This window comes from Daldinia decipiens, assembly GCF_022478715.1.
Source record: "Daldinia decipiens strain CBS 113046 unplaced genomic scaffold F4813scaffold_2, whole genome shotgun sequence".
Taxonomy (NCBI): Eukaryota; Fungi; Ascomycota; class Sordariomycetes; order Xylariales; family Hypoxylaceae; genus Daldinia; species Daldinia decipiens.
This window is the reverse complement of record NW_026054545.1, coordinates 1,091,396-1,115,297: the sequence shown is the minus strand read 5'-3', so window position 1 is coordinate 1,115,297 and position 23,902 is coordinate 1,091,396. Positions and strand designations below refer to the sequence as shown.

Below are 23,902 nucleotides of genomic sequence, written 5' to 3'. Positions count from 1 at the left end.
AGAATATTAGTAGATGTGCTAATGGTTCTGAAATGGAGCATCATAGCAATCATCTATCGATCTAAGCTTCATCCCTTCAAAACTATTCGCGACCTTTTTATGACTAAAGTTTCCCTCTTCATCTTAGATGATATCAACAACTAGAGACGTGAGGAAAACTTGTAAATCAAGACAACTAGCTATATCATCATAGAAAGTTTTGCTTTGAAAGTCATTAGGTTAAGCCATGCACGAAATCAAGTGTATTGATATTGGAATAGGAGAACGTAGGGGCAATCATTATGTGACCAAGGTTCCAGATGGTATTTACATACGTAAAGTAGATATATACCTAGGTACCTAAGGTGATGTTGCTCTTCAGGTTCTAAACCTCGGGATAAATCTTTCGCTCCTGTCTACCTACTTAGGTTCCTGTTTTATTAAATCCAGGTCGCTGCAACATTCCGGCTAGAATATTGATCCCAACATAGATCAAATATTATATGAATGTCTCCACACCTAAGATAGCATGCTTTAAATGGATATCAATAAGATAGATAGCAAGTGTAGACAAACCCTGGTAGATTTCATCCTAGTCTCACAATCTTCCACATCCGCAGACATTCCTGCAAATCCAACGACAGCGTGCCCTCATGTGCCGTGGAGGTATCCTTGACCAGAGCAACTAGCAGACTAGCCAAGGCAAATACCACTTGATCGTCGCGCAATGCTTCTAAATCGGACCTCCTCATGCCGCCGTTATCTGCCCATGATTTCCACAGATCGAGCATCTTGCAGATCGACGAGGCGAATTGGCCATCGAGGATCATCCGATGTAGTACCGAGCCCACCACGTCCCTGAGTGTTAGGTTGGCGCTGATGTTAACATCACTGGCGATCGCACACTCCTGGTTCTGCTTGAGCCAGTGCAGATTATGCTCGGCTACAAGCTTCGTGTCCCACTTTGGGCTTTGCAGGGCCTCGGAGGTACGCACTTCGCGACGCTGGTTCTCAAGCCTTGAACGGTCGCGCACTGTTAACGAGTAAGATAAGCATCGCCTTTAACTATCCTAAGCTGTTATGATTACTTACTATCTTGCAATCTCTGGTTCATCTCCCTCTGCATCCGCTCTCCGGCAGCAATTTCCCTCTCAGGAGGGGTCATCTTCGATTCCGCCATGACGGCGGCACGCTGGTCGGCACTGCGTCTAAAGAATAGATCTCGAGCTTCTTCTTGTCCGTTATAGTTGGTAGCCCACTCAGGTGTCTGCGACTCGTCCACAACGCCCAGGAGTACAAGTATACCGCAGGGTAGACTGTCCCGCCGGGCAAAGGCGAGGATTTCATCGGGGATTTTGTAGTTCCATAGCACGGTTTGACTCGTAGTCCCATAAGCTGTCGCAACGCTCGAAAACCAAATACCATCGGTCTTGCCAGGGCGGATCCGAAGGTGTTCAATATAAAGATTTTGTAGATTTATAGACGATATTACGGCTTCATCCTGACTCTTCGCAGAGATTAGGCCTTCAACAGATATCTGGCATGTTATGGTTGTTCTAGAGTTTTTCTCAGCTTGCCTCTGAATCGAGTCGAGAGATTCTTTGTGTAAGCTACTATGCCCTTTCTCCCGGGCCTTTTCTATATCACCTTCTTCATCCCCTCCCTGAGCTGAAGAAGGCGTTTCTTCGGGACCAACAGCTCCGGTAATCTCGGATGGTTCTGGCGGAGGCGGTGGTGGAAGTCTTATCCAATAAGGGGGTAAAGAAGAGAAATCCCGAGTTGTCCAATGCGATGACCAATTCGCCTTAAGAGATAGATGTCCATCGGAATCGTCCAGAGGAGCGATGGTCAAAGCCTCATGCTGCCCATCAGGTGACTTCATCAACGAGCAACCCATGGGAGTCCATAGTCCCGTCGAGCGCAATAGTTTCCAGCCGTGCGCATCAGGGATGGCACCTAGATCGAGCAAATATGCGATAAGTTTGTCAAAGGCTACGTCGACCTGTGGCTGTCGAAGTTGGTCCGCGTATTCCACCCGCTGAGTCTTAGCTCCGATAGCGCGAGTCTGCCAGTTGAAAGTAGTCCACGATCCGCCGGGGATAGAGCTAGGTTGCCGAGAAGGCCTCCAGTATAGCTCCGTCTCTTCAAAGCGATCACATGGCGTGACGGCATATCGCGGTAGTTCCACCTCGATTACTCGATTCACCACATCGCTGCGTGTTAATGCTGTTAAGCGACCGTGTCTAAGCATGCGCTTAATCTTAGATAGGGCGGCTAGCGTCGCGACGGTGTTGTATAAGATAGGCAATACACCAAGGACGGCTAAGGGAATACCAATAAACGTGATGATGTCAACGGCCGAGTAGCCTGAGCCTGTCGAAGACATTTTGGCGCCCTTTCTGATGAATGGAATAAGAAGGATTTGCTCATAAATAACAAATATACCCAGAAAAGAGAATATAATGAATTTTCTATCATATTGTGCCAACTGGGGTCAAGTTCAGCCCCAGCTGAGCTGAAAGCTAGTATGCTCTGGGCTTGATGCATATATTACGACGCGAACCGTGCTATTCCTCTTACATGTGATTGGATTTTATCACATTATAGGCATTATAGGCTATGAGATATCTACTCGAAAATGAATCCTAACTGATCGACATTTTCTCATACTGACTTATAAGAAGTCTTTTGGACCTAAAAACTCGAATGACTTTAACTAAGCATTTATACCCCTTTTCACTAGGGGTTGCATAAATGAAGTATTATTTATATACCTATGTACCTATGCAATGCCATCGAGTAATCGGGGGATATCTAATGCAAGGTACCCGACGCTATGTATGTACCTAGGTACCTAAGGTAGCGTGATATGGGGCTTAGATCGATTTACGGGTCCGCTTCAATCTCCACATGATCCCACAGGAGCCCACAATCGCAAACTTGCCCACTTCAATCTTCATTTGTATTGTACCATACCTTAGGTACCTCATATATCAGTTCACACCTTGAATTTTAAGACATTAACCTGGCTATAACTTCTTACCCGACTACCTATTTGCCTTTTATTGCTAATTTTGCCTCGTTTTGGTTCTCGTAACCTTCCATCCTATATTCTTCGGCCTGGAAGCCAATTGCGACCAAGAATGACGACCGTCAGACGGTGATAATGCGATTGAACTGCGCCAATGCAGTTCTAGTTGCTGCTATAAAACTATTTCGCCTCGTCAATGGCCAATTTCCAAATTACACGTCCCAAGACCTGAATCTTACAACTATTTCCTCGCCGATCGACCCTAATATCAAGATCAGCTATAAAGTACCTCATGGAGCCTGTAACACCGCATTCGAGTCGCAAACGCAGTATACTGGCTGGGTGAGCCTCCCGGGTGATTTCCCTACTAATACTTTCTTTTGGTTCGTTGGGGCGCGGGACAAGCAAGCCAACTCCAGCTTAACCATCTGGCTCAATGGCGGCCCGGGGTCGAGTTCTATGTTCGGTTTCTTTACAGAGAACGGCCCTTGCGAGGTAGTTGATAATGGCACCGACAAGTTCACCACTATAGCCCGGGAATGGGGTTGGGATAGGGCGTCGAATATGTTATTTATAGACCAGCCCAACCAGGTTGGGTTTTCCTATGATGTCCCTACGAAAGGTTCTATCGACTTGCTCACCAACGAAATCTATATCCCGCCTGACAAGAGACCGGATTCGCTACCGCCGAACGCATATCTAGACGGCACATTCAGTTCTATGAATGCCAACCATACGGCTAACACAACCGAGACAGCAGCTATCGCCATATGGCATATGCTCCAGGGGTTTTTAGGGGCTTTCCCGGAATTGAACCCTCCAAAGGACAACATCTTAGGCGTGAATCTATTTTCGGAAAGCTACGGAGGGAAGTACGGCCCCGCGTTTGCGCAGAAATGGAAACAGATGAACACCGTTCGAGGCAACGGGACTGTTTCAAACAGCACATCGGTAGAGATTCGCCTTGTCTCACTTGGTATTGTAAACGGCTGTGTCGACGACCTGATCCAAGCACCGTATTATCCCACCATGGCAATTAACAATCCCTACGGTTTTCCTGCCATCAACTCCGTTAGAGCGAAAATGGCCAATGCTAGCTTCTACACCGACGGTGGATGTCGCGATCTGATCAATCAATGTCGGGCCGCAGTTGCCAGCAAAGACCCGAATAATAGCGGTTCGGTCTCAGACGTGAACTACATCTGCGAGTCCGCTTACAATAACTGCACCAACAACGTCATGCTGCCTTACTCGGATGCCGGTCGTAGCCTCTATGATATCGCAGTGCCTTTACCCGATTCATTCCCTCCTCGGCGATATCTAGAGTACGTGAACACGCCAATCTTCCAAAAGGCCATCGGCACGCGCCTTAATTACACGGAGACAAATAGCCAGGTTGCCGCAGCCTTCGCTTCCACTGGGGACTACGAGCGCGAGGCAATGGTACCCAAGCTAGCCTCACTCCTCAACGCAGGTGTTCGCGTAGGCTTGATATACGGCGACCGAGATTATATTTGCAACTGGCTGGGCGGCGAGGCAGTATCCCTGGCGCTCGCCTCGTCCGTAACAGGCTATGAATCAGCCTTCGCGTCCGCTGGATACGCGCCTATCATCGTCAACGACAGCTACGTCGGCGGCGCAGTGCGACAGTTCGGCAATCTCTCATTCAGCCGCGTGTACCAAGCAGGTCACTCCGTACCAGCTTATCAGCCAGCCACGGCTTTCGAGATATTCGCGCGGGTCATCCGTGGCGACAGCGTGTCCACGGGAGAAAACATCGACCTTTCTACCTATAACACCACGGGCTCCACCGAGGCCAACAGCGCTCTCGATCTCCCCGCTGCCCCGTCACCAACCTGCTGGCTTCGCGACGTGCCTGGTAGTTGTGATGAAGAGCAGCGGAGCGCTATTTTAAACGGTGATGGTTTCGTTGTCAATGGCATTGTACAAACAGGCCCAACGGTGACGACACCGCCAGCCTCTGCTGTCGCCGATCCCTCGACAACTACAACTCAACTCACCGGCTTGTTTACGGCTACTGCAACGCCATCGAGTGTAGCCATGTCAAGGGTGGGGCCTAGTATTGACTTGGGGTTAGTTGTCGGCGGCGGCGTTGTTATTGCCATACTGGTTGGTTCATAAAATTAACTCGCCTTATACAGTACTTTGCACAGCATATTTATTTATTATTGGAATCTTCCACCTTGGCCCGAATCATTATACTAGATACCCATACCCGAGCAATGAATTCTTGATGTTAAAATAATCTATTAAGCTTCGTCGGCGTAGCTAACATGGTTTAAAATCAAACAAGAGATCATATCATACGCATATGGCTTACCTCTTATCAAAGTTGACTGTCTACCGCATTTGAATATTTAGTGATAATTTTAATATATAGACGGCATAACCCAATTCCTCCATCTACTTGCAACGCTTTTAAATGTTCACTTTGTATAGATAAAAGAGCAATACTTCATCAACTTTTAATATTACTATTAACTATTCTGATTACACGTTTGGTGGAAATCATATATATGATGTGTTCCTCTACACTATGCCAGCTTTCTGAACAATCTGGGACAGCTAAAGAAATCGAACACTGCTCTATATCACTTACCTGTTGATACTCACAGTATATTAGCCGAAGCGGCAATATGCCCGCATATTATTTATCAGAGCATTAGCTAGCACTAGAGAATCGGTTAGCTTGATTCTAAATGGCGGGTAAACAATAAAGTTTGAAATCCTATATCAGATCCACAGCCTTGTCAAAGGCAATATCATCAATGCTGTCGAGCTATGTTGACCGTCGTGAAATTATTGGTTCATCATTATAGGGTTTGTAGTAATAAGAAATCTAACCTCTTACCTTTATTAGCCAAGCATAAGACAAAAAGGCCACTCCGAGCAGCATTCAGTAGATACTATCACTTCAACAAGTTAGCCCAGAGCAATGCTTGAGTGAGAGTGAAAAAATTCCATCTGCTGCAGTCAGACATGACCGGAGTCATCAACGCCGTAAAGCTCTGACATATGCTTGTCAATTGTTTTAGTCGGATCATCATATTGCAGCAGTATGTCGTCTTTTAAGTTTTGAGAGTGTACTAACCGAAGCTGTAGGACTGGAGACATTGCACCTGTAACTGAAAGTCAGAATGTGTTGACTATACAATAAATGATAATAGCGATACAAAAACAAGAGTTCAGAAAATGCATGAATGGTAGTAATTAGGTTGTCTACAACGGTAACCCGAATCAGACTCGTCATCTGTGCTCATCAGGTAGGGTGTTTTTGATATGCCGAAAGAAAAATATTGTTCACCTTGGCAGTAAATATCACGAAGTTAAAGTTTGTGTTCGTTGCCGTAAGACAATGATAACCAATATTCCCAGTTGGCCATCGAATACTAAGTCGTAGAACGGATATTGATAGAGGAATACTGTTTCGGAGATCCCATATTAGCCGACATGCTCGGTGCGAGATTGGATCGGCTGAAATGAGGGTATAGTGATCAGTGGGCTAGGTTTTCTAGGCCTGCCACAAATGGCGTATCGACTCATGTAATAATAATTCGGAGCCCAGTGCCGCTTCATCATTTAAGGATATAATATCGAGTTGAAAATTTGCATACCATTTGGCGATCAGTCAATCGAACCAACTGTACGCGATATTAGTAACCATGTAAAAGTCAGGGTTCGCGAAATCGAGATGGAGGAAATATATATCAGACAACAGCCAGTTTTTTTCGTCAAGAGCATAAGCTTCGGACGGTAATTTCCAGCTATGCGAATGCATAGAAGAATCATCATTTTGGTAATGTGGAGGACAGTGTAAAGAAGGAAGCTTACCTGTGAGGCTTTGTTCGAGCTCAATCGTGACAGACCCAATCTATACCGTGAGAGAGGGTGAATTACCTGGGATCGCGTTAGCACAATGAAACTCCAGATGGGTTCATGAAAAAATTGAGATCCAAATCTATCCTCAGACTGACGTGTAAAAACAGTTTCATTCCCGTAGGTCAAAGACTCTAGTTTGCGGTTTACAACTTGTCATCAATGAAAGATGAATAGAAGGGATTTCTGTGTACTTACATTTTAATCCTGGAAATATCATCTGGGTGATGTTGTTAGGAAGGAAGAGTTGACGATGGTTGGAGGAAGGAAAAAATTATTTCTAGCTTCCAAGCTTCAAACTAAGTGGGGCGTGCCTGGTGAAAGCGCGCCGGGACAGGGGAAATTAATAATCCGAGAAGATCGGATCAAACAAACCCCGTCCAAGTACCTGTAGAAATCCTGGAGCCGGAGCTACGTATGACCGATACCAAGAGCTGCCCCTCTTTCGGCCTTGGTGATCTTAGCTCTGAAAGCTCTCCCTGTTCCCTACCCCTCATCTACATCATAGGGATGTCAATTTTTCTGTGTTACCTCACTATCTCAACTAACTCGGATTATTTCTGGGTACGTCTGGAAGCACGTACATAATGCAATACTTGTACTACCTCATTCCGCGGTCAAGGTCTTTCTACCTACATGTACATACCTTAGGTACCTAGGTACCTAGGAGGTAGCCTAGGTACATGTAGTAAATAACCGCCAGTAACGGAAACCTTACCGTGTCACATGGAAATATTCGAACGAATCAGAGGGGCTCATCTCAGCCCGGCAGCTCACGCCACGCGAATCAAAATAATAAATCAAAGTGCTGGCGTTTGGTGACGTTTAAGGGCCGAGCTTACCGGCATCTTCCGCATCTCCCGCCTCGGTATAATCGATGGCGGCTTAAACACCACGACCCGAAAAATCCTCTTTTTTAGAATCTACCCGGCTACACTATTGCCCAGTCCACATTTCCCCTTGGCCGGTGTATGGGGACTGGGGGGGCTCTGGGTCCTGGGGTCTAGAATGACTGCATGGCGGTCTGCCAGTCTGCTCGGGATGATGCCGTATGTCATCGTGCTGTTGTTACCCGCAGCACCGAGCAAACCAGTAACCAGTAACCAGTAACCAGTAACAATACATTGGAAATGAGAACAGTGTGAAGAATGACAAAGACGCATTAGATGCTTTATAAACTTCTAAGGTTCCTAATATCCCTCGGCATATATTTCTGAGCAACACCAAATTCTCGTTGAACCTTTCTCACGATAACTTGTCGGAGTCTAACCTATTAAATCATATCAAATCCTATCAAGTCCCATCCTCATCAACCCAGTTTCCCCATTACTCCAAGATTCTCTTCTCTCCATTCCTCCGTAATTGGTACCTACCTACCTACCTACCTGACTTACCCCAAGTAAATCCTATCAGGCCCCTTTTGTGCCTCCCTCTCTTCCTCCCTAACTACCTCTCACCCCTCGACTTAATTTTAGATCTTGCCAGCCTCTTTTAAGCATAATGGCGTCGAACAGTAACGGCAATGACGTGCCACCAGCCGAGACGGCTACTGTAAACACAAACATTGTGACATTAACTCGTTTCCTTACGGAAGAGCAGACCAAACACAAAGAGGCAACTGGAGATTTCACGTATATTCCCACCTTACCCAGGAACCAATAAATCAACTATTGCTAATTCAATATTCCATCAGATTATTATGCCATGCTCTGCAATTCTCCTTCAAGGCCATCTCCCATTATATTCGCCGAGCCACACTAGTAAACTTGACAGGCCTCGCCGGCCAATCCAATGCGACTGGCGACGACCAGAAGAAGCTTGACGTCATCGGAAATGACCTTTTCATAGCAGCTATGAAATCGTCGGGGAAGTGTGCATTGCTAGTATCGGAAGAGGAAGAAGAGGTAATCTACTTTAAAGATCAGACCGGAGCTCGGTACGCCGTAGCCTGCGATCCTATCGACGGAAGCTCCAACTTGGATGCTGGTGTCTCGGTTGGAACGATCTTCGGTGTTCACAAGTTAGCCGAAAGTTCCATGGGGACAAAGGAGGATATTCTGAAGCCCGGAACGGAACTTCTTGCTGCTGGATTCACCATGTACGGCGCGTCTGCCCAACTCGTCATCACAATGAAGGGCGGCACTGTCAACGGCTTCACGCTAGATAATTCCTTCGGCGAGTTCATCTTAACACACCCGGACATGCGAATCCCCAAGCAGAGAGCCATTTACTCCGTCAACGAGGGTAACTCTCTCTACTGGGAGGACCATACCAAGGAGTACTTCAACTCTCTCAAATATCCCCAGGATAGCGGAAAGCCCTATAGCGCTAGATATATTGGTAGTATGGTGGCTGACGCGTATCGAACGCTGCTGTACGGTGGTATCTTCGCTTACCCTGCCGATAAGAAGAGTCCTAAGGGTAAGCTGCGGATTCTATACGAATGCGCACCTATGGCTATGGTTTTTGAAAATGGTAAGTGGTGATGACTCTTGTGTCGTTTTCATACCTATACTGATTATTCCTTAGCCGGTGGCCAAGCCGTAGACAGCAAGATGAGACGTATGCTTGAAGTCGTCCCGGAACACATCCACGATCGATCGGGTATCTATTTGGGTAGTTACGACGAAGTCGAGAAGGTCAAGTCATTTTACAAGTGATTTAAATCAAATGGGCTGCTGTTGGATATTGGGCCTTTCAAACTGGTTTGGCGCTGAGGCAATGAGCATTAGAATATTGGGCGGTTCGTAATGAATACCAATCTAATTTACGATGAGGATATGATCCAAGAAATTATTCAAGTGGCACGCAAGTAACATTAAAAAAAACCAATCATATTACAAATATAATACATATATATTGTCATAACACCTTAGTATAACTTGGGGAAGAACTTGGGCGTATTTCGCTTCCACTCCTGATAGTCTTTACGATGGCCGTACTTGGCATCATACTTCTTCTCACTCAACGGCACGCCCGACACTTTCAACAGCAAAGAGGTTACAAACGCCGGGCTCACACACGATGCCGCCAAGACCAGGAGCTTGCCCATCAAACCACCTGAAAACCCAAGTCCAACCTGAACTGGACGTGCCACCAAGACACCAGCAGCTGTGATAGCTATACCCGTCCACAGCGTACATTCTCCCAAGTAATTTGGGTACTGGCTACTCGCTCATCAGCTTCTCACAACCCTTCACATCATAACTCCTTGCAGAAACACTTACCTCCGACTCCACAGACCCTTCGTCATGAACAACTCATCATGCAGTTTCTCCTTGCGGCGGCGCAGCCACTCACCCTTCTGCCGATCAGCAACGATCTCGAGCGCGAACCCGCCGGCAAACAGCGCCAAGCCCAAGACATCGGTTACCCGCAGCGGCACCGCAGCGAGCGCCGCGGGCGCGACCGCGTTGACGGCTACCACGGGCGCTAGACACAGCGATACCCACGTCGCCTGGCCGAACCAGGCGCCAGCGAACTTCCCCGGCGACCCCCGGAGCGTGTCGAAGCGGGAGTCGTGGCCTTGGTGGAGGACGCGGCCGAAGAGGTACGTGCCCACTATGGAGGGGTGTCTGTTAATAACGCAGCCCTCTCACGTAACATAGAACCTTGAATTATATCTATCTATCTGTCTAACATTGATGTCGTATATATACATTTATCAAGGTATAAAGGTAGGTAAAAGAACAGGATTACGCACATCTAACCGACCAAAAGACCACGGCGGCGCTCAGCGCTACCTGGCGCCAATGGAAGCCGGCGGTCGCGGTGGTAAGCGGACTTAACAGGCTTGGTAACGGCGGCTTCGGGGCACCGGCCAGCGATGCGGCGGCGCGCGCACGGAGGCTGGGAAGGTACAAGCTCAGCAGGGAGACGGTCAGGAACGTCGCGGAGCCGGAAACGTCGTAGAAACGCTCGCTTTGGGCGGCGATTGACGGGATTGCTACCGCTGTCTGCAACGCAAAGGCTGCTGCGACGCTGGGACCGACGGTGCGCAGGAAGGGGCTCCGGAAGTTGGTTAAGTGGAGGAATTTGTGTAGCATGCTTGATGCCATCGTGAAGATGGTCGGGTCAGGGGTATGAATTGGGGACCAGGTATGATAGACAGACATGACCCAGGTACCTAACTTTGATAAACGCTATATATACCTAGGTAGGTATTATTGCTTTAAAGAGTCAAATATGTCACGACTTTGTGGTGACGTAGATGGCATTCTCAGCCGTAGGAAAAGAGAATGCTTTGTCTATTGGGAGTCGGTGTGGCAGCCCCCACTCTTGAGTCTTGATCGTCTTGTTAAATGATTCTTATTGGGATCTTATGAGCCCCTAACCTAGGTCAGGGGACTTTTATTATTCTATTTTATCGTATCGATATTACCGCAACATGCTTTTAAACACCCGATGTCTTAGTCAAATCGTTAACACGATGGCTCCAGGTTTGGCCTTTACAGGCTAGATATTGAGGGTTAATTATAGCCTTCATCTTGAGTAGTGAGTGCTGATTGGCGGTCGCATATACATCTACGTATTCATCGGCTATGATGTGTATGAAGCGGTTATAACTTATAAGCCTATTTAACTCATATCGTATTACGGACTTATTAATCTATCAGTTTTAAGAATTGAGCTTCTAGATAGCTTCTACATTAAATCACGATATATTTATGTTTTACTCTCCACCCCAGACCTGTTCGCCATTCAACCACGTTTCCTTCACCGCAGCCCCAAGAAGCCTCTCCTTATCCCAGTCCATATCCCATATCGTAAAATCCGCCACCTTGCCCGGCTCTAGACTACCTAGCCGTTCATCCCAGAACACACTTCTAGCCGACCCATAACTCGCAGCAACTACGGACTCGCATACGCCGAGGCGGAAGTTGTAGTTGACCACATTCTCGTATTGCGTGTTTCTGTAAGACTTCCTCGTACTCGCAACGTACACGTTCCCCATGATATCCCACGGTGATGTCGGACTGTCGCTGCCGAGAGCGAGCGGTGCGCCGCCGTCTGAGAACTCCCGGTAAGGGAAAGCGCGCTCGCAGCGGTGACCTAGAAGATCTGGCCACGCCCGGAGGATCCATGGGTCAGCGTGTACAGGCTGGATCGAAGCGGTGCTGTAGATAGAGTAAGTAGGTATACAATCGACTATAAAACAATTGTAGATGAACTCGGGGGAAAACTAACATTTCAAATTCACCGAGGCGTTTGGCATCCCGGGCAGATGCGAGCTCGAGATGTTCCATACGGTGACGATTCTTCGGAGAGCACGTAGACAGGGCGTCAACAGCCATTGTGATAGCAGCGTCTCCGATAGCATGAAGCGCGACCTGCAAACCCGCGGCATCAGCTTTGCGCACAACCGCATTGAGTATCTCGGGATTCCAGAACGGCTCGCCGGTGATATGTTTCGTAGCGTCGGCTCCTTTCAGATAAGGCTCGGACATATAAGCGGTGCAGGCATCGATGATGCCGTCGCAGATGATCTTGATACCGACGACGTGGAGGTCTGGCGACTCATCGGCGCTGAGCTGCTTGTGCACCTCGATAGCCCGGTCAACCTGGGAAAGACAGTCGGCTTCCGAGCTTGAAGGAGCCATAAGCCAGTAAGCCGCAAGCCGGAATGGCAATGGTCGTTCTCGCTGTTCTTCGCGCATGTCGAGAAGAGTAGTCCATGCTTGTTCTTCCATTGCCATGTCTATTGCCCCGGTATAACCAGACTTGTTATATGTCTGCACTGCAGCCCGGATCCAGTCCTCGCGGTCGTTCTTAGTCGCAACTGAGGCAAGGAAAGGCCAAATAATAGTGAAGACAGCGGCCTCCTCGAAAGCTCCCGTAGGGTTTCCATCCGAATCACGTTCGATTTTGCCCCCTTCAGGATCTGCTAGATTATTCGCATCGATTTCCTTGAGAGCAGAGGTGCTACACCAGGTTGTGTGAAGGTCCTTAGAATCTACATAGATGGGCCGAGGGTCTAAGTCATCGACTAGACTTGCTAGCGGTTTTGACATATATCTCATCCATCCTTTACAGAGAATACGCGGCTCATTGGGATTTGCAACTGCGTAATCCCTGATAGCCTTGCGAATATCGTCCAAGTTCTCACAGTGGTCTAGCCCAACTTTGCTCAGTGATTGTCCTAGTCTTAGCAAGTGAATGTGACCATCAATAAAGCCCGGCAGAACAGTTCGACCATTTAGATTGTGTATGATAGCACCGGCAGCTCGGGACTGGGAAATAGCGTCATCCTCCTCCAAACCAACGTGCTCAATGACTCCGTCGCGTATGTAAATTGCATTCCCAAATTGAGGCTCCGTCTCGAGCCCCGGTTTCTTGGCGTGCAGGAACACTTTCCCGCCAACGAAAAGATGGCCTTTGGATTGTGCCATTGAGATAACCATTGGATGCTTTTCAAAGCGCAGATGAAATGTGACCAAGGGTATTGCTTAGAACTTAGAAATAAGTCAGAATCCTACCACCACAGGAATTATCAGTGTAGAGAGCCTCTTTCCGAGGCATTCGTAGAAAGGCGCCCCGCGTGATCCACCAATTCAGTTTAAGTCAGCTGGGGGTCAGCTAGAAAAGCTGTCCGATCCAGGAGCTTGGTAGTCTACCTAGTCCTTTAGCCCCTGCACGTCTATACATACGAAATATAGCGAGACGCCTAGAGTGTGTGTATAGTTGTATTATCCCTATTTTAAAGGCAGTGGATCCTATGGACATCATGTCCGTCTCGACCTTTCCACCAGGATCGTCAAAACTTAGACAATACGGCAGGTCCGAACGTGCAGAGAAGGTTTACCTGCAACCGCTAAGATGCCACAAAGTCTTTTCTTAGCTGCAGTGACCTGGGAAAGCCGGCTTTGCTTATAGTTGACTTGGGTAGCTTTCGCATCTACGGAGGCCATCCCCGAGTTAGTCAAGGCCGTTTCTTATTAATATACCTGACAATCCCCCCTTTTATACGCATCTTGGAGCAAGTCCTCAACCTGAAACTTCAGATGAAAGCCGATTTGCTTCGACGGTTGGGTTTGTAGCTGATGTTGTGGAAATGCCGTATATCATGAAGGGGAAGGCTAGCACACCAGCCGAAAATGCCCATGTATACGATCTAGAGCAGCGAGGGTTAATCGACGAGACATTGGTCAAATACTCAAAGGATTGGTTAAGCCGGCAAGTCAACGAGGCGAAGACACGGTTCTTCTTATACTATCCGTTGATACATCTGCATTTTCCTACACTGCTGCATCTCGACTTTGTAGGGAAGACAGACTATGGTGAATACAATTGTTCCGTTCTTTTTAGAATGTATCGCTCAGGGCTAGTCCGGGGTAATCCGGGACGGCTTGATTAGATAAGAGGACTATCTCCGCTAACACAGAAGCCAAATGGAGGAAGCAAACTCGCCTTCCTCGGCACCTATTTCGAGTTTTTCTCTATAATATGTAGTATCAGACGATCTTATATTGGCTATATTTCATATTGAGATTAAACTATATAGATGGAAATGAATTACGTGAGGCGCTTATCGTAAGAAACCGGCACCCTTTACCCCTTAACCCCCTAGCCCGAATACTAACACACTCTATAGATGCAAGCGTTGTCAACATAAAAAGGTGCTAAGATCCTAGTTTATTTTCTCTTTATGTATAATCTAGTATCTAAAAACATTTATAGTACTAAATAATATCATAATAGATTCACTGCTCGCGAACTCATCCACGTGGAAATTGCTCCGCGGTGAATGTGAGGGTTTTTTTCTCCCTACATATCTCGAAATCCGACCAATCAAAGGCCTTGAAGCAAAATTGTTCTATACTATAAAATCGATTTACTCAAATGGAACCATTCAAATTCATTATTATTCTTATTATTTTACATGATAAAAGCATTGTAATCGGTTTGATACATTCCGCGCTTATAAAATAGTTGTATATAATCACCAAGCTCCGCTATAGTACACAAGTTATTTTTAAGACCGAATTAGCAAAGGAGTTTGGCTCCATCTGTAGGAAACCGCTGCTACATCTCGATGATTTATGTAGATTAAGGCTTGTCTACTGTGGTGTTATAAGCTGTCTATAGTTAAGGTTGTTATTACAATCAAGAGAATTGTTAAGTAATATTCGATTGCCTACCTATATATAGATGACAAAGACGCTTAAAACCCACTCGAGATCCCACATTTCAATAAGTCTTTATCTCGCGTATGGGTTAAACATTCAAAGACTACCATATGTTTACATGGAGACCAAGTCCGAGAGCTAAGCTAAGTCGGAGCGATATCGGCCTAGGGAGAAATCAGGGGCATAAAGGGGTTAGTAACTATGGAAAGTCATATACATATATCCAGGAAAATAATTGTCACCTACATCTAATGTTATGACATAAATGAATCTGCTGGAATTTTACCTTGTAAAGGACTATATCCCATATTACCTAGAGTTTAGGGTCATGATAATGTGAGTTGCCATTCAGCATTATAAAGGTTCCATGCCAAGTTCACTAGCTTAACGGTTACAATGTTACTATTTACACCCTATATTCGTGAATATATAGATTTACTAATAACTGACAATCTTTCCGAAGAGATTATTTGATATCTATAATATAACATCTATATGGATCATGACGTCTCTATCTATTATGCCTTCTTTGAATGATCGCCATCCTTGATCAAACAAGATATAAACCTTCCAAATGGCCTACCTCAAATAAAGCCCTTAGGTGCTGACTACTTGACTGTGAAATCTACATTTGGTTCAATACGCGGTTTAGTGAGCAAAGACTACTCCAATGTTGCCTAGGTATTCCTCTCGCCGAAGCGTCTGTAGGCTCAAATTGATGGCTGCCCCTTACACTGAAGAACTCGGTCGATAATTTCGGCGCAACTAAGTTCGTATCCTCATGTCCACAGTGGTTTTACTAGACGCTGTTAATATACAGCTCAGATATCGTGGAGTTTCGGATCAATGATGCTATGTCAGAGGACTGTCTGTTGTTAAGTATATGAGTACCTGCAAAAGCTGCGGAAGACCCTACAAGGAGTAAGCTAGTAATCATTGTAGGGATTACTGATGGCGTGTTCCTAGTTAGTGGCACTACAGTCCATTACTAAAACCCCACGCCTTGGAATATCATAGCTCTGACCTACCTCTCATATTCGGGACGGGAGAAAGGGGGTAGGAGAGTGTTGATATCGAAGTAATCGATAAACCCTAAAGAAGAAGCAACGTTGTAGAAATTGTTTTGGCGTTCTAGGGAGGGGGGGGTTATACGACGTATTAAACGTCACTATAGACTTCTGATGCTAGGGGCATAGAAGACCCAGTATAAACTATCATGTCCTTCATTGAACTCTTCTCACACATTCACGAACAGAATACATGGCTTGCGTAATAGTAGACTAACCTATGCTCTCATAAAGAAGTTAGGTGGTGCGGTAATGAGGCGTGAGGCACCTTTTAGCGTTGGAGATATGGTGATTTTAGAAATATAGGTGCCCGACTATTGTTATATTAAGACAGTTTATTATCAGCTGCTTGCGAAATTTCATCGCCGATGTAGAGCAGAATCCTAAATACTAGGGCACCAGGCTTACATTTTCTTTCAATATATAGACCCCCAGGTCACTACCTGTTACGAGTTATTGTCTTTAATATGGCTAGGTAGCTACCTATCTATCATTTCCAATGATAGACTTGGATTGTATTGTTCCTAGTGGCTACAATTGCCATATCAAGTCGAAGCTTATACGATATAAAATTTGAGATTGATACGAGGGAATTAGAAGAGATAGGAATAGATATATTTCTTTAACCTAATTGCTGGCAGTGAAGGATCCAGGTATATAGGTAACTATTCGTACACCTAAGTCTGCAATTTTCCTGCAACACGCGGCAGGGTCACGCATGGATGAATCAGTCATCTTATACAATTATCGTGAATATGTACTACCAACCGAACTCCCATCATGCCAACCATCCATCGATGTTATAATACGGGACCGTCCGCTGCTTGTTGACTTGCGCCCGAGAGAAGATGTGTGCTTCCAGTCACTCGGTCCGACCTACCGACCGGTGGTGGCGAAAGCACTCTTTACATCGGCGCGAGGCCATTCAAATAGCACATCACCGCCGTATACCGTTGTTGTAGCTGTGGAAATCCGAACCTCGATTTCCCCATAGAATTTCTCGCATTCTCGGAGGACCCTGTTGACTAGACCACGGCTTAAGCTTGGGTCGTCAGCATCGCCGAAGTGTTTTTCGACTCGTTTCCGTAATGCTTCAACACCTTTACGTACTTCGCGGGCATCGTAGCCGCTGAGGATCTTATTGAACGTCCCCCTTGCATTGCTCGGTTGTGCGGCAATAATTGCCGGGTTTTTTCCTGTGGCGAGTTGCGCTTCGATATTTTCGAGATATTCAAGCAACTTGCCCAGTGGTCGGCGCATGATTGCATTGAGGTAAAGACCCATGTGCTCGCTCATTTCGCTTGCCGCAGCTTCTTTCCAGTCTTCAAGTATCTCCAAACCGTGAGTATCGAGCTCCTCAAGGAAGTGGTTCATATTCTCGATAAGGAGGATATGGTAGTTCAGCGCTTCCTTGTCCTCTGGATCGGCTCCGCTATTTGTGAGAGTGGAGGGGTTCTCGCGAGCAATAACCTTAAGGGAATCGAACATAGTCTTGATGATACGGTCGTACTCTCTGTCTACAGTTTTTCTAACAGAAGAATTCGTATCAACTGTCAAAAGCATCATTTCCACAGCATTCGAGAAATGAGGGAAGACTCGCATGAAGGAGATTACACCCTTGCGCTTCTTAATTTTAACCTTCGTATCCTCGATTGCACGAATCTGCCCCTCCACGAATTTTGTGAAACGCGACTCGAGATTGCTGTGAAGCTTTTGCAACACGTTGTTCAAGAAATCTTGATTAGAGTGCGTTATTTCTAAGTGCTTGTGCTCGAGTATTGAGAGAATGCCGACTCCTTGTCTGTTTTGGAATTAGCTATGGTCATTTCAAAGCAACATAAATATTTGCACTTACAATGGATCCTGCGATAGCACCCAGTCGATCGTATTCTGCAATTCTTGCTCCAGGAATGAGAATATTGCTTCCATGGCTCTTGTTACTCTCCTAGCCAATTCCCGGTCAGGCTCCATCAGCCTGTGTCGCTTCAGATCACCACCTCGCCGATCTCGTGGTTTTGACGCAGCCACAAGATCAGGGAAATCAGCCGTCTCTAAAGTGGTTGCGTGGAAAAAATCAACGATGAAGTTTTGCTCGACCTCGATAAGGGGCACAAGGTCATCCATCACTCCTGCAAACACTTCATACGGTAGGTTACGACCATCTGAAATTTTGTCAAGGTTCGTCTTACTACCGTCACCAAGGGGACCCCGCAAGCTCCTAGCCAGAGTCTGGCTTCGTTTCACGGTGATCTTTCTGGCGGTTGCCATTGTGCCTTCCTGCTGTCTCTCAATTTCAGCAGTGAAGAGAAGCTCTGCCTCGTCGCCCGAAGGTTTCCTAGCGTTTCGCTTCCACGAATCGAGTATATCCCTGAATCTCGATTTGTAGAGTGGGAGATTCTTCTCTTGGTATGCCTGTAAGCATTTATTCCAGCCTTCAAGGTTTACCTCCCTAGCGTAGAGTATCAGAGGACTATATCGCCAAAGCAAGTCCCGCCCGATGTCGTGGTGTCCGGGATCGATCTTTTTGGACAAAGCTCCATCTACGGCCGACCGGATTTCCTGGGCTGCTTTATCAAATTGTCGGGACATGAAAGCACTGAACCTTTGGAGAAATGCTACGCTTTCTGAACGGTACATCTCTTTTTTCTCCTGGACGATACGCATTTTGCCGTAGTCAGTATTGAGGGTAGAATTTTGTCCTGCATCCTCGCTCTTTCGAAGCTCTGATCCTGCGGCAGAGGAGTCAATCTTCATCATCGCCTTGTACAAGGTAACAAGCGCTGTCTCGACCTCTTCAAGACCTGAGGTCGTCTCGAGGGGTGCTATTGTAAGGGCTTGCAGGTCATCAGAGGTGATGGCACATGTGTCAAGCAGAGACTCCAACTCTTTCCTAAGTAGTTTTTGATTTGCTGCTTGTACTTGTAGACCCTGGCCTTGCGCTTCTATGTACGCGATATCATCGGATAATGTCTATACGGCGATTAGTGAGACTCATTTAGGTGCGTGGGTTCACACTCACAGATAATTCTACACTGTATAAAGTTAGTAAGTTGTCGAGTTCGTCGCACTCCGCGATGGAAACGTCAAGACCCTTTTTAATTGCCTCCACTCGATCATCCTCTTCTTGAAATCGGACGACCCAACCTCCAGCTTGAGCTTTATTAAGCTCCCGATCTATATCAAGTTTCATCTCCTCAAAATTACGACCTCGCATTTGTTCACCAGGCACCCAACCAAAGTGGTCTAGCCACCTGGCAAATTCAGAGGTCTTATCAAGGAATAGGTTCGTATCCACACCGAGAGCAGATAAGTATTTTGTATCATTACCGGCTACAGTTAAGCGTCGAGAGGCTTCCTGCTGACGAGCTGCCTCTAGACTCTTCCTCCGATTTTCTTTAGCGGAAGCTTGTAAACTGGCCGGCCGGCTGGAATTAGGCACTGTAACCTTCACTTCAGGGACGAAGGAAGCTTTATCAATGAGCTTCTTCTCAAAGTCTAGAGGTTTGGGAGTTCCTGGCTTGGGTTCTGGTCGTGGCGGTGCCGGGACAACGCTCGTTATTCCGTCTGGACCATTGAGGTTGGTCTTGCTTCGCATTTCGCGTAATCGCTCTCCAGCTCCGCCAGGCCGCGGTTTAAATGCTGCTGCTGCCGAAGCCGCTTTCCACAGGGCCCCAGCCAGATCACGTTGAGACTTTGGCTTAATCATAGGCCCTAATCCCGGACGGGTCTCCTCGTCCACTGGTGAACTGGTAGACGGTGATCCGGGTGCTTTATTTTCGACAACCGATCCAGATGTAGATGCCATGCTATTTTTCCTATCTACTGGACTCGAGGAATCATCAGGAATAGGCTCCGGTACTGGTGTTTGCTTTACTGCGGGAAAGCTAGTCTCCATCCTGCTGTCGGCAGAATTCTTTCGGGGCGACATTCGATCCGTATTTCTTGGCGGTGGTTCCCTTCGCATGGCCTGGCTCATTAATGGTGCTGGTACAAGATCATCATCTGTGGTTTCCTTCGGCCTCGTCGGATCCATTGGCGGTCTTTTCCTGTCGGGTAAGTCCACTTGTGAAATTGACCCAGAAGGATCACCGAATCTACCAAAGGCACCAGGTCCAGCCAACCCCCCTCTTGATCGCGGCGGTATGCTTGAAGTATCATCACTTCTCGTTGTGGAGATAGAAGCTGCTATGGATTCTTGACTCTTATTATTGCCAGCTAGTCTACGTAAAGCGGCAGTTTGGCTCCCTGTGCGAGCGGAGTCTGCGCCGAGTGACGGCGCTGGCGCTGGCGAAGAAGTTCCGTTAGAAGAAGCTAGCTTACGCGCAGGCGAACTAGGAGGTTGATTAGGGCGGAAGGGTTGGATTCCGCTAATGGCGGCTGTCGGAGGAAGATTATTCTGAATAGGTGCAATATTGGGTTGAGATTGTACGGGATCAGGTCTTGAAATTTTAGGTTCCATTCGTGGGGGGGTGGCAATTGGCCTTGAAGGGGGAGGCGTAGGGGTAGGGACAGTTCGCAATGAGGGACTCGATTCTGAAGCAGGTACTCGGCCTGGTGGCGGCCTTCGTGACCCTAAGACTTGTTCTAGTTCGCGGGAGTCGAAGCCTTTCAACTCTGGTATGCTACCGCCGGTGTACTTCCCATAGATCTTGATAAGACTAGCAATAAAAAACTTCTTCTCCTTGTCGGCTTGGGCCTGCCAGTAGTAAGGCTTCCCGACATTAACGACAAACCCAGTCTCGCCAGCCCATTCTCGTTTCTGGGGATCGCAATTTGAGGAAGTAAAGGACTCGATAGCACTGAGATCTTTTAAGTCCCAGGTCTTTCCAATGGAGAATGTGCCATTTATATTCTCTTTGGACTTGTGCATGCGAACCCGGCCTGACTTCCGCACTGCCACAATGATGACTCGAGGTTTGTCGGACTGCGATCGTGCTTCGGGCGGAGGAGGCGAGGAAGGGTGGGAAGAATACTCAATTATCCTAATATGGGTAATATATGTTTCGAGTACTACACGGGCGCACAATATACGTCAGCGCCTGGTACGGTTGGGTAGAACACAAGCAATAGGCAACACAAAAACACCGAGGGCAATCTTACTTGACCCATCAACATCCTTCTTGTTGAAGCAGCTTTCCACAATGCGCCTCTTTTCGTCCTCAAATCGTTCAGCTCTGTTAGAGTCACGGCCAAAGCCGGGACCGCCGTTTTGGCGCTGGTAATCCATGGTTGACGGAGTATATCGTCTGACGAATTCATGAATATAGATGGCCGAGGACGGTTCGCCGAGGTTCAGGGACCATTTTCGAGTCCGTTCAGTATCTCAATGAGCGACAGCGCGAGTTATTGTGACCAAGCTTGCGGAATACCTAGCTAGTTCAGCCTGTGGGTAGGTCTCTAGGATTAAAGGTCGACTTTAACAAGCGCGATGGTGGTGGTGATAGAAGGATAGTCGAGTTATGGGGTAATGCTTAATGAAGGGAACGTTTGATGATGTACTGTGTACAATTTAGTGTCTCAGGGAGTTGAGGCCAAAGCGTCTTTAGGTTATTGCTTTCTTGGCATTACCGTTTGATAAGCTTCAAGGTCCGCGAATCCCACTTTCCTATGTCAGAATGTTCAGGGAGCGTGCACTTAACGCCACAATTGAAAGCCACATTTCACGTGGTATTTTATGTAAGCAGTTTGATTTGCTAGGTACTAGGTACTTCAGACAATTAAATGGAGGCTTCCAATTGAATTGAGTGAATCTATGAAATTTACCATATTTCGTAGAGTCGTGAGCTTGCACTACATGTAAGACAACCTTATAAGCAAAACAAAAGTACAACAGGTATCTTGTTTGAATATATTTCTCAATACCTCTCTTCAATTATATCTCTCCATGATCTCCTTAACCTTTTGAAGAGGGAGAGCCTCGATCTTGTGCTCCTTATTTCCTACCATTGTTTCTGCCATACACAAAGCATTGTATATCGACTCTTCAGTAGCATCTGCAACAGCTTCAAAAATCCCGTTGATCGAAGTGTCGTCTATAATATCAATTGTGATAGGCGTAGGTTTGAACCGGTCGACTTCTTTCCGCTCCGTCGATTTTGACTGAACTGGAATCTCGTTTCCGGTTGAGAAGGCTAAGAACACATCCCCGGAAGGGTTGTGACCATAACCGCCAACCTTTGACAGCCCCACCGTTGCTCTCTTAGCAAGCCTTTGCATTTGAGAAGGGTGAAGAGGCGCATCTGTCGCGATAATTACAATAATGCTCCCATCTTTTCTGTTCTTCTCCTTTTCAAGCGCCTCTCGTGCCATTTTGATTGCTATATTACTCTCGGCAGCTTCATCGGCCTCCCGAGCTAAGATCTTCCCAACTGGTACGCCTGCAATCCGGAGGTGCTGTGGGCGCCCATAGTTAGCCTGCACTAACACACCCACAGTATATGTCTTTGGCTGGCCTTTACTGTCGAATCCCTCAACGACTCTGCTACTGCTACCGGTGCCACCTTTGAAATAATGACATATCACTATGATAGATTGATTAGGACGATTTGCTAGCTAAGTTATGGCGTAGATATGACTTACTTCCAGTTCCACCACCGACGTTGCCTTCCTTGACGCGGTCGCTCGATACGTTCTCGAGTCCTTTAATAATATGCTCGGGTTTGACCACGAATTGAGTAAGATCGTTTAGGTATCCATCAAAGGTTTCCGCAACCACGGGCAGGAGGAACCAATCGACATTCCCCTTGGTCACACCCTGAGATTTGATGGTATATTCATAAATTCCCTGATACGCGGCACCTACGGAGAATGAATTTGTGATGACGATGGGAGAATGCAATAAGCCCGTTTCATTGATCCAGTGGCTGCCGGTCATCTCACCGGAACCGTTGAAGCTGAATATTCCAGCGTGACAGGCGTTGTAGAACCAGTTTTCTCGAGGCAAAATACAGGTGACGCCGGTATTTACGGCACCGTCATCGGCAAAAATCTCCTGGGTGTGGACCAGGACGCCGGGAACATCAGTAAGCGAATTGAGGGGCCCTGGTTTCCAGTATCCGAGGTGTAAGTCTGGCAAAAGATCTCGGAGTCGCATGCGAGGCTCCTTACCCGCGGCTGTGCCTGAAGCTGTTGACGACATAGTGAGAAGGGTGCCGTTGGGTTCAATTTGAAATTTATGTTATTCTTTTTCGCTTCTCGTCTCCTTGCGTTGCTGATGTTGGCCCCAATCGAGGGGATTCCCTTTATATTGGAACATATTCTTGTAAGATTATAAGATTGTAATATTGATAGATTGTTGATAATCACCCCCCAGTTGACTCACGCCGAGAACTGGCGAATCAGGATCGTTAATATGAATGAAGCTTTGCTCGATGTGGGAGATTAGTGACGTTATAGTATCTAAGTACCTAGATTTGAAAACCCGATTGTATTGGCCTATTGGTAGGGTTCGTTGTAACCTTAAGTGCCTATTACAACGAATTAGAATCTGCGCTAGATTAATTTCAATGTTAGAGCCATAGAGGTGTATAAGTTTCACAGACTAACCTCTAGTTCAGGCTTTACTTTGAGTCGGGAAGGTGAAGCTTACCTGAATACATACCTACCTAACCTAGTAGGTTAGTACATACAACAATGGATCCCCAGAATCATTGAACCGGGCCTTCCTATTTTGTTGCCATTATGCGGAGAAGCTATTTATTACCGGTTCGAACCGGTTAACAAGCCTTTTCCCCCACAGCGGGATTCATTTTACCCCACGTTGTCTTCTCTGCTTTTGTTCTACCTAAGGTTAAGAGAGATCC

At 46.8% G+C, this 23,902-nt stretch overlaps 7 protein-coding genes across 7 annotated transcripts; 2 read left to right on the top strand and 5 right to left on the bottom strand.

Moving 5' to 3' along the window:
• Positions 1–283: 283 nt before the first annotated feature.
• On the bottom strand, positions 284–2,463 carry F4813DRAFT_344091 (uncharacterized protein). Its single transcript, XM_049241619.1, has 2 exons — positions 1,072–2,463; positions 284–1,012 (listed from the first exon to the last, which is right to left on the bottom strand). Exons 1-2 carry the CDS (start codon positions 2,363–2,365, stop codon positions 567–569), a joined length of 1,740 nt encoding a protein of 579 aa, XP_049104263.1. The 5' UTR covers positions 2,366–2,463; the 3' UTR covers positions 284–566.
• A 463-nt stretch (positions 2,464–2,926) lies between these two features.
• On the top strand, positions 2,927–5,466 carry F4813DRAFT_344090 (alpha/beta-hydrolase). Its single transcript, XM_049241618.1, has one exon. It carries the CDS (start codon positions 3,146–3,148, stop codon positions 5,150–5,152), a length of 2,007 nt encoding a protein of 668 aa, XP_049104262.1. The 5' UTR covers positions 2,927–3,145; the 3' UTR covers positions 5,153–5,466.
• A 2,773-nt stretch (positions 5,467–8,239) lies between these two features.
• On the top strand, positions 8,240–9,673 carry F4813DRAFT_104473 (inositol phosphatase). Its single transcript, XM_049238426.1, has 3 exons — positions 8,240–8,538; positions 8,601–9,382; positions 9,437–9,673. The coding sequence occupies exons 1-3, from the start codon at positions 8,408–8,410 to the stop codon at positions 9,565–9,567; spliced, it is 1,044 nt and encodes a 347-aa protein (XP_049104261.1). The 5' UTR covers positions 8,240–8,407; the 3' UTR covers positions 9,568–9,673.
• A 73-nt stretch (positions 9,674–9,746) lies between these two features.
• Positions 9,747–11,319, bottom strand: F4813DRAFT_344079 (DUF1295-domain-containing protein). The gene is made up of 3 exons (XM_049241617.1): positions 10,611–11,319; positions 10,135–10,468; positions 9,747–10,074 (listed from the first exon to the last, which is right to left on the bottom strand). Exons 1-3 carry the CDS (start codon positions 11,020–11,022, stop codon positions 9,780–9,782), a joined length of 1,041 nt encoding a protein of 346 aa, XP_049104260.1. The 5' UTR covers positions 11,023–11,319; the 3' UTR covers positions 9,747–9,779.
• A 172-nt stretch (positions 11,320–11,491) lies between these two features.
• F4813DRAFT_104464 (amidohydrolase) lies at positions 11,492–13,446 on the bottom strand. The gene is made up of 2 exons (XM_049238425.1): positions 12,095–13,446; positions 11,492–12,024 (listed from the first exon to the last, which is right to left on the bottom strand). Exons 1-2 carry the CDS (start codon positions 13,306–13,308, stop codon positions 11,580–11,582), a joined length of 1,659 nt encoding a protein of 552 aa, XP_049104259.1. The 5' UTR covers positions 13,309–13,446; the 3' UTR covers positions 11,492–11,579.
• A 2,996-nt stretch (positions 13,447–16,442) lies between these two features.
• Positions 16,443–21,601, bottom strand: F4813DRAFT_104450 (exocyst complex component Sec3-domain-containing protein). The gene is made up of 4 exons (XM_049238424.1): positions 21,201–21,601; positions 19,120–21,110; positions 17,956–19,070; positions 16,443–17,901 (listed from the first exon to the last, which is right to left on the bottom strand). Exons 1-4 carry the CDS (start codon positions 21,325–21,327, stop codon positions 16,977–16,979), a joined length of 4,158 nt encoding a protein of 1,385 aa, XP_049104258.1. The 5' UTR covers positions 21,328–21,601; the 3' UTR covers positions 16,443–16,976.
• Positions 21,602–21,770: 169 nt separating this feature from the next.
• Positions 21,771–23,566, bottom strand: F4813DRAFT_344074 (DmpA/ArgJ-like protein). The gene is made up of 2 exons (XM_049241616.1): positions 22,680–23,566; positions 21,771–22,621 (listed from the first exon to the last, which is right to left on the bottom strand). The coding sequence occupies exons 1-2, from the start codon at positions 23,236–23,238 to the stop codon at positions 21,969–21,971; spliced, it is 1,212 nt and encodes a 403-aa protein (XP_049104257.1). The 5' UTR covers positions 23,239–23,566; the 3' UTR covers positions 21,771–21,968.
• Between the last annotated feature and the right edge of the window lie 336 nt (positions 23,567–23,902).

Bases quoted from the DNA above. Each gene is read 5' to 3' on its own strand.
- F4813DRAFT_344074 (XM_049241616.1), bottom strand. From the start codon at position 23,238: ATGTCGTCAACAGCTTCAGGCACAGCCGCGGGTAAGGAGCCTCGCATG. The intron at 22,622-22,679 runs GTAAGTCATATC...AATCTATCATAG, and splicing joins CGTCGGTGGTGGAACTGGAA to TGATATGTCATTATTTCAAA.
- F4813DRAFT_104464 (XM_049238425.1), bottom strand. From the start codon at position 13,308: ATGGTTATCTCAATGGCACAATCCAAAGGCCATCTTTTCGTTGGCGGG. The intron at 12,025-12,094 runs GTTAGTTTTCCC...CTCTATCTACAG, and splicing joins CGCCTCGGTGAATTTGAAAT to CACCGCTTCGATCCAGCCTG.
- F4813DRAFT_344090 (XM_049241618.1), top strand. From the start codon at position 3,146: ATGCGATTGAACTGCGCCAATGCAGTTCTAGTTGCTGCTATAAAACTA.
- F4813DRAFT_344079 (XM_049241617.1), bottom strand. From the start codon at position 11,022: ATGTCTGTCTATCATACCTGGTCCCCAATTCATACCCCTGACCCGACC. The intron at 10,469-10,610 runs GTGCGTAATCCT...ACCCCTCCATAG, and splicing joins GGTCTTTTGGTCGGTTAGAT to TGGGCACGTACCTCTTCGGC. The intron at 10,075-10,134 runs GTAAGTGTTTCT...ATGAGCGAGTAG, and splicing joins AAGGGTCTGTGGAGTCGGAG to CCAGTACCCAAATTACTTGG.
- F4813DRAFT_104450 (XM_049238424.1), bottom strand. From the start codon at position 21,327: ATGGATTACCAGCGCCAAAACGGCGGTCCCGGCTTTGGCCGTGACTCT. The intron at 19,071-19,119 runs GTGAGTGTGAAC...ATCGCCGTATAG, and splicing joins TATACAGTGTAGAATTATCT to ACATTATCCGATGATATCGC. The intron at 17,902-17,955 runs GTAAGTGCAAAT...ATTCCAAAACAG, and splicing joins GTGCTATCGCAGGATCCATT to ACAAGGAGTCGGCATTCTCT.
- F4813DRAFT_344091 (XM_049241619.1), bottom strand. From the start codon at position 2,365: ATGTCTTCGACAGGCTCAGGCTACTCGGCCGTTGACATCATCACGTTT. The intron at 1,013-1,071 runs GTAAGTAATCAT...ACTCGTTAACAG, and splicing joins GAACCAGAGATTGCAAGATA to TGCGCGACCGTTCAAGGCTT.
- F4813DRAFT_104473 (XM_049238426.1), top strand. From the start codon at position 8,408: ATGGCGTCGAACAGTAACGGCAATGACGTGCCACCAGCCGAGACGGCT. The intron at 8,539-8,600 runs GTATATTCCCAC...ATATTCCATCAG, and splicing joins GAGGCAACTGGAGATTTCAC to ATTATTATGCCATGCTCTGC. The intron at 9,383-9,436 runs GTAAGTGGTGAT...ATTATTCCTTAG, and splicing joins GGCTATGGTTTTTGAAAATG to CCGGTGGCCAAGCCGTAGAC.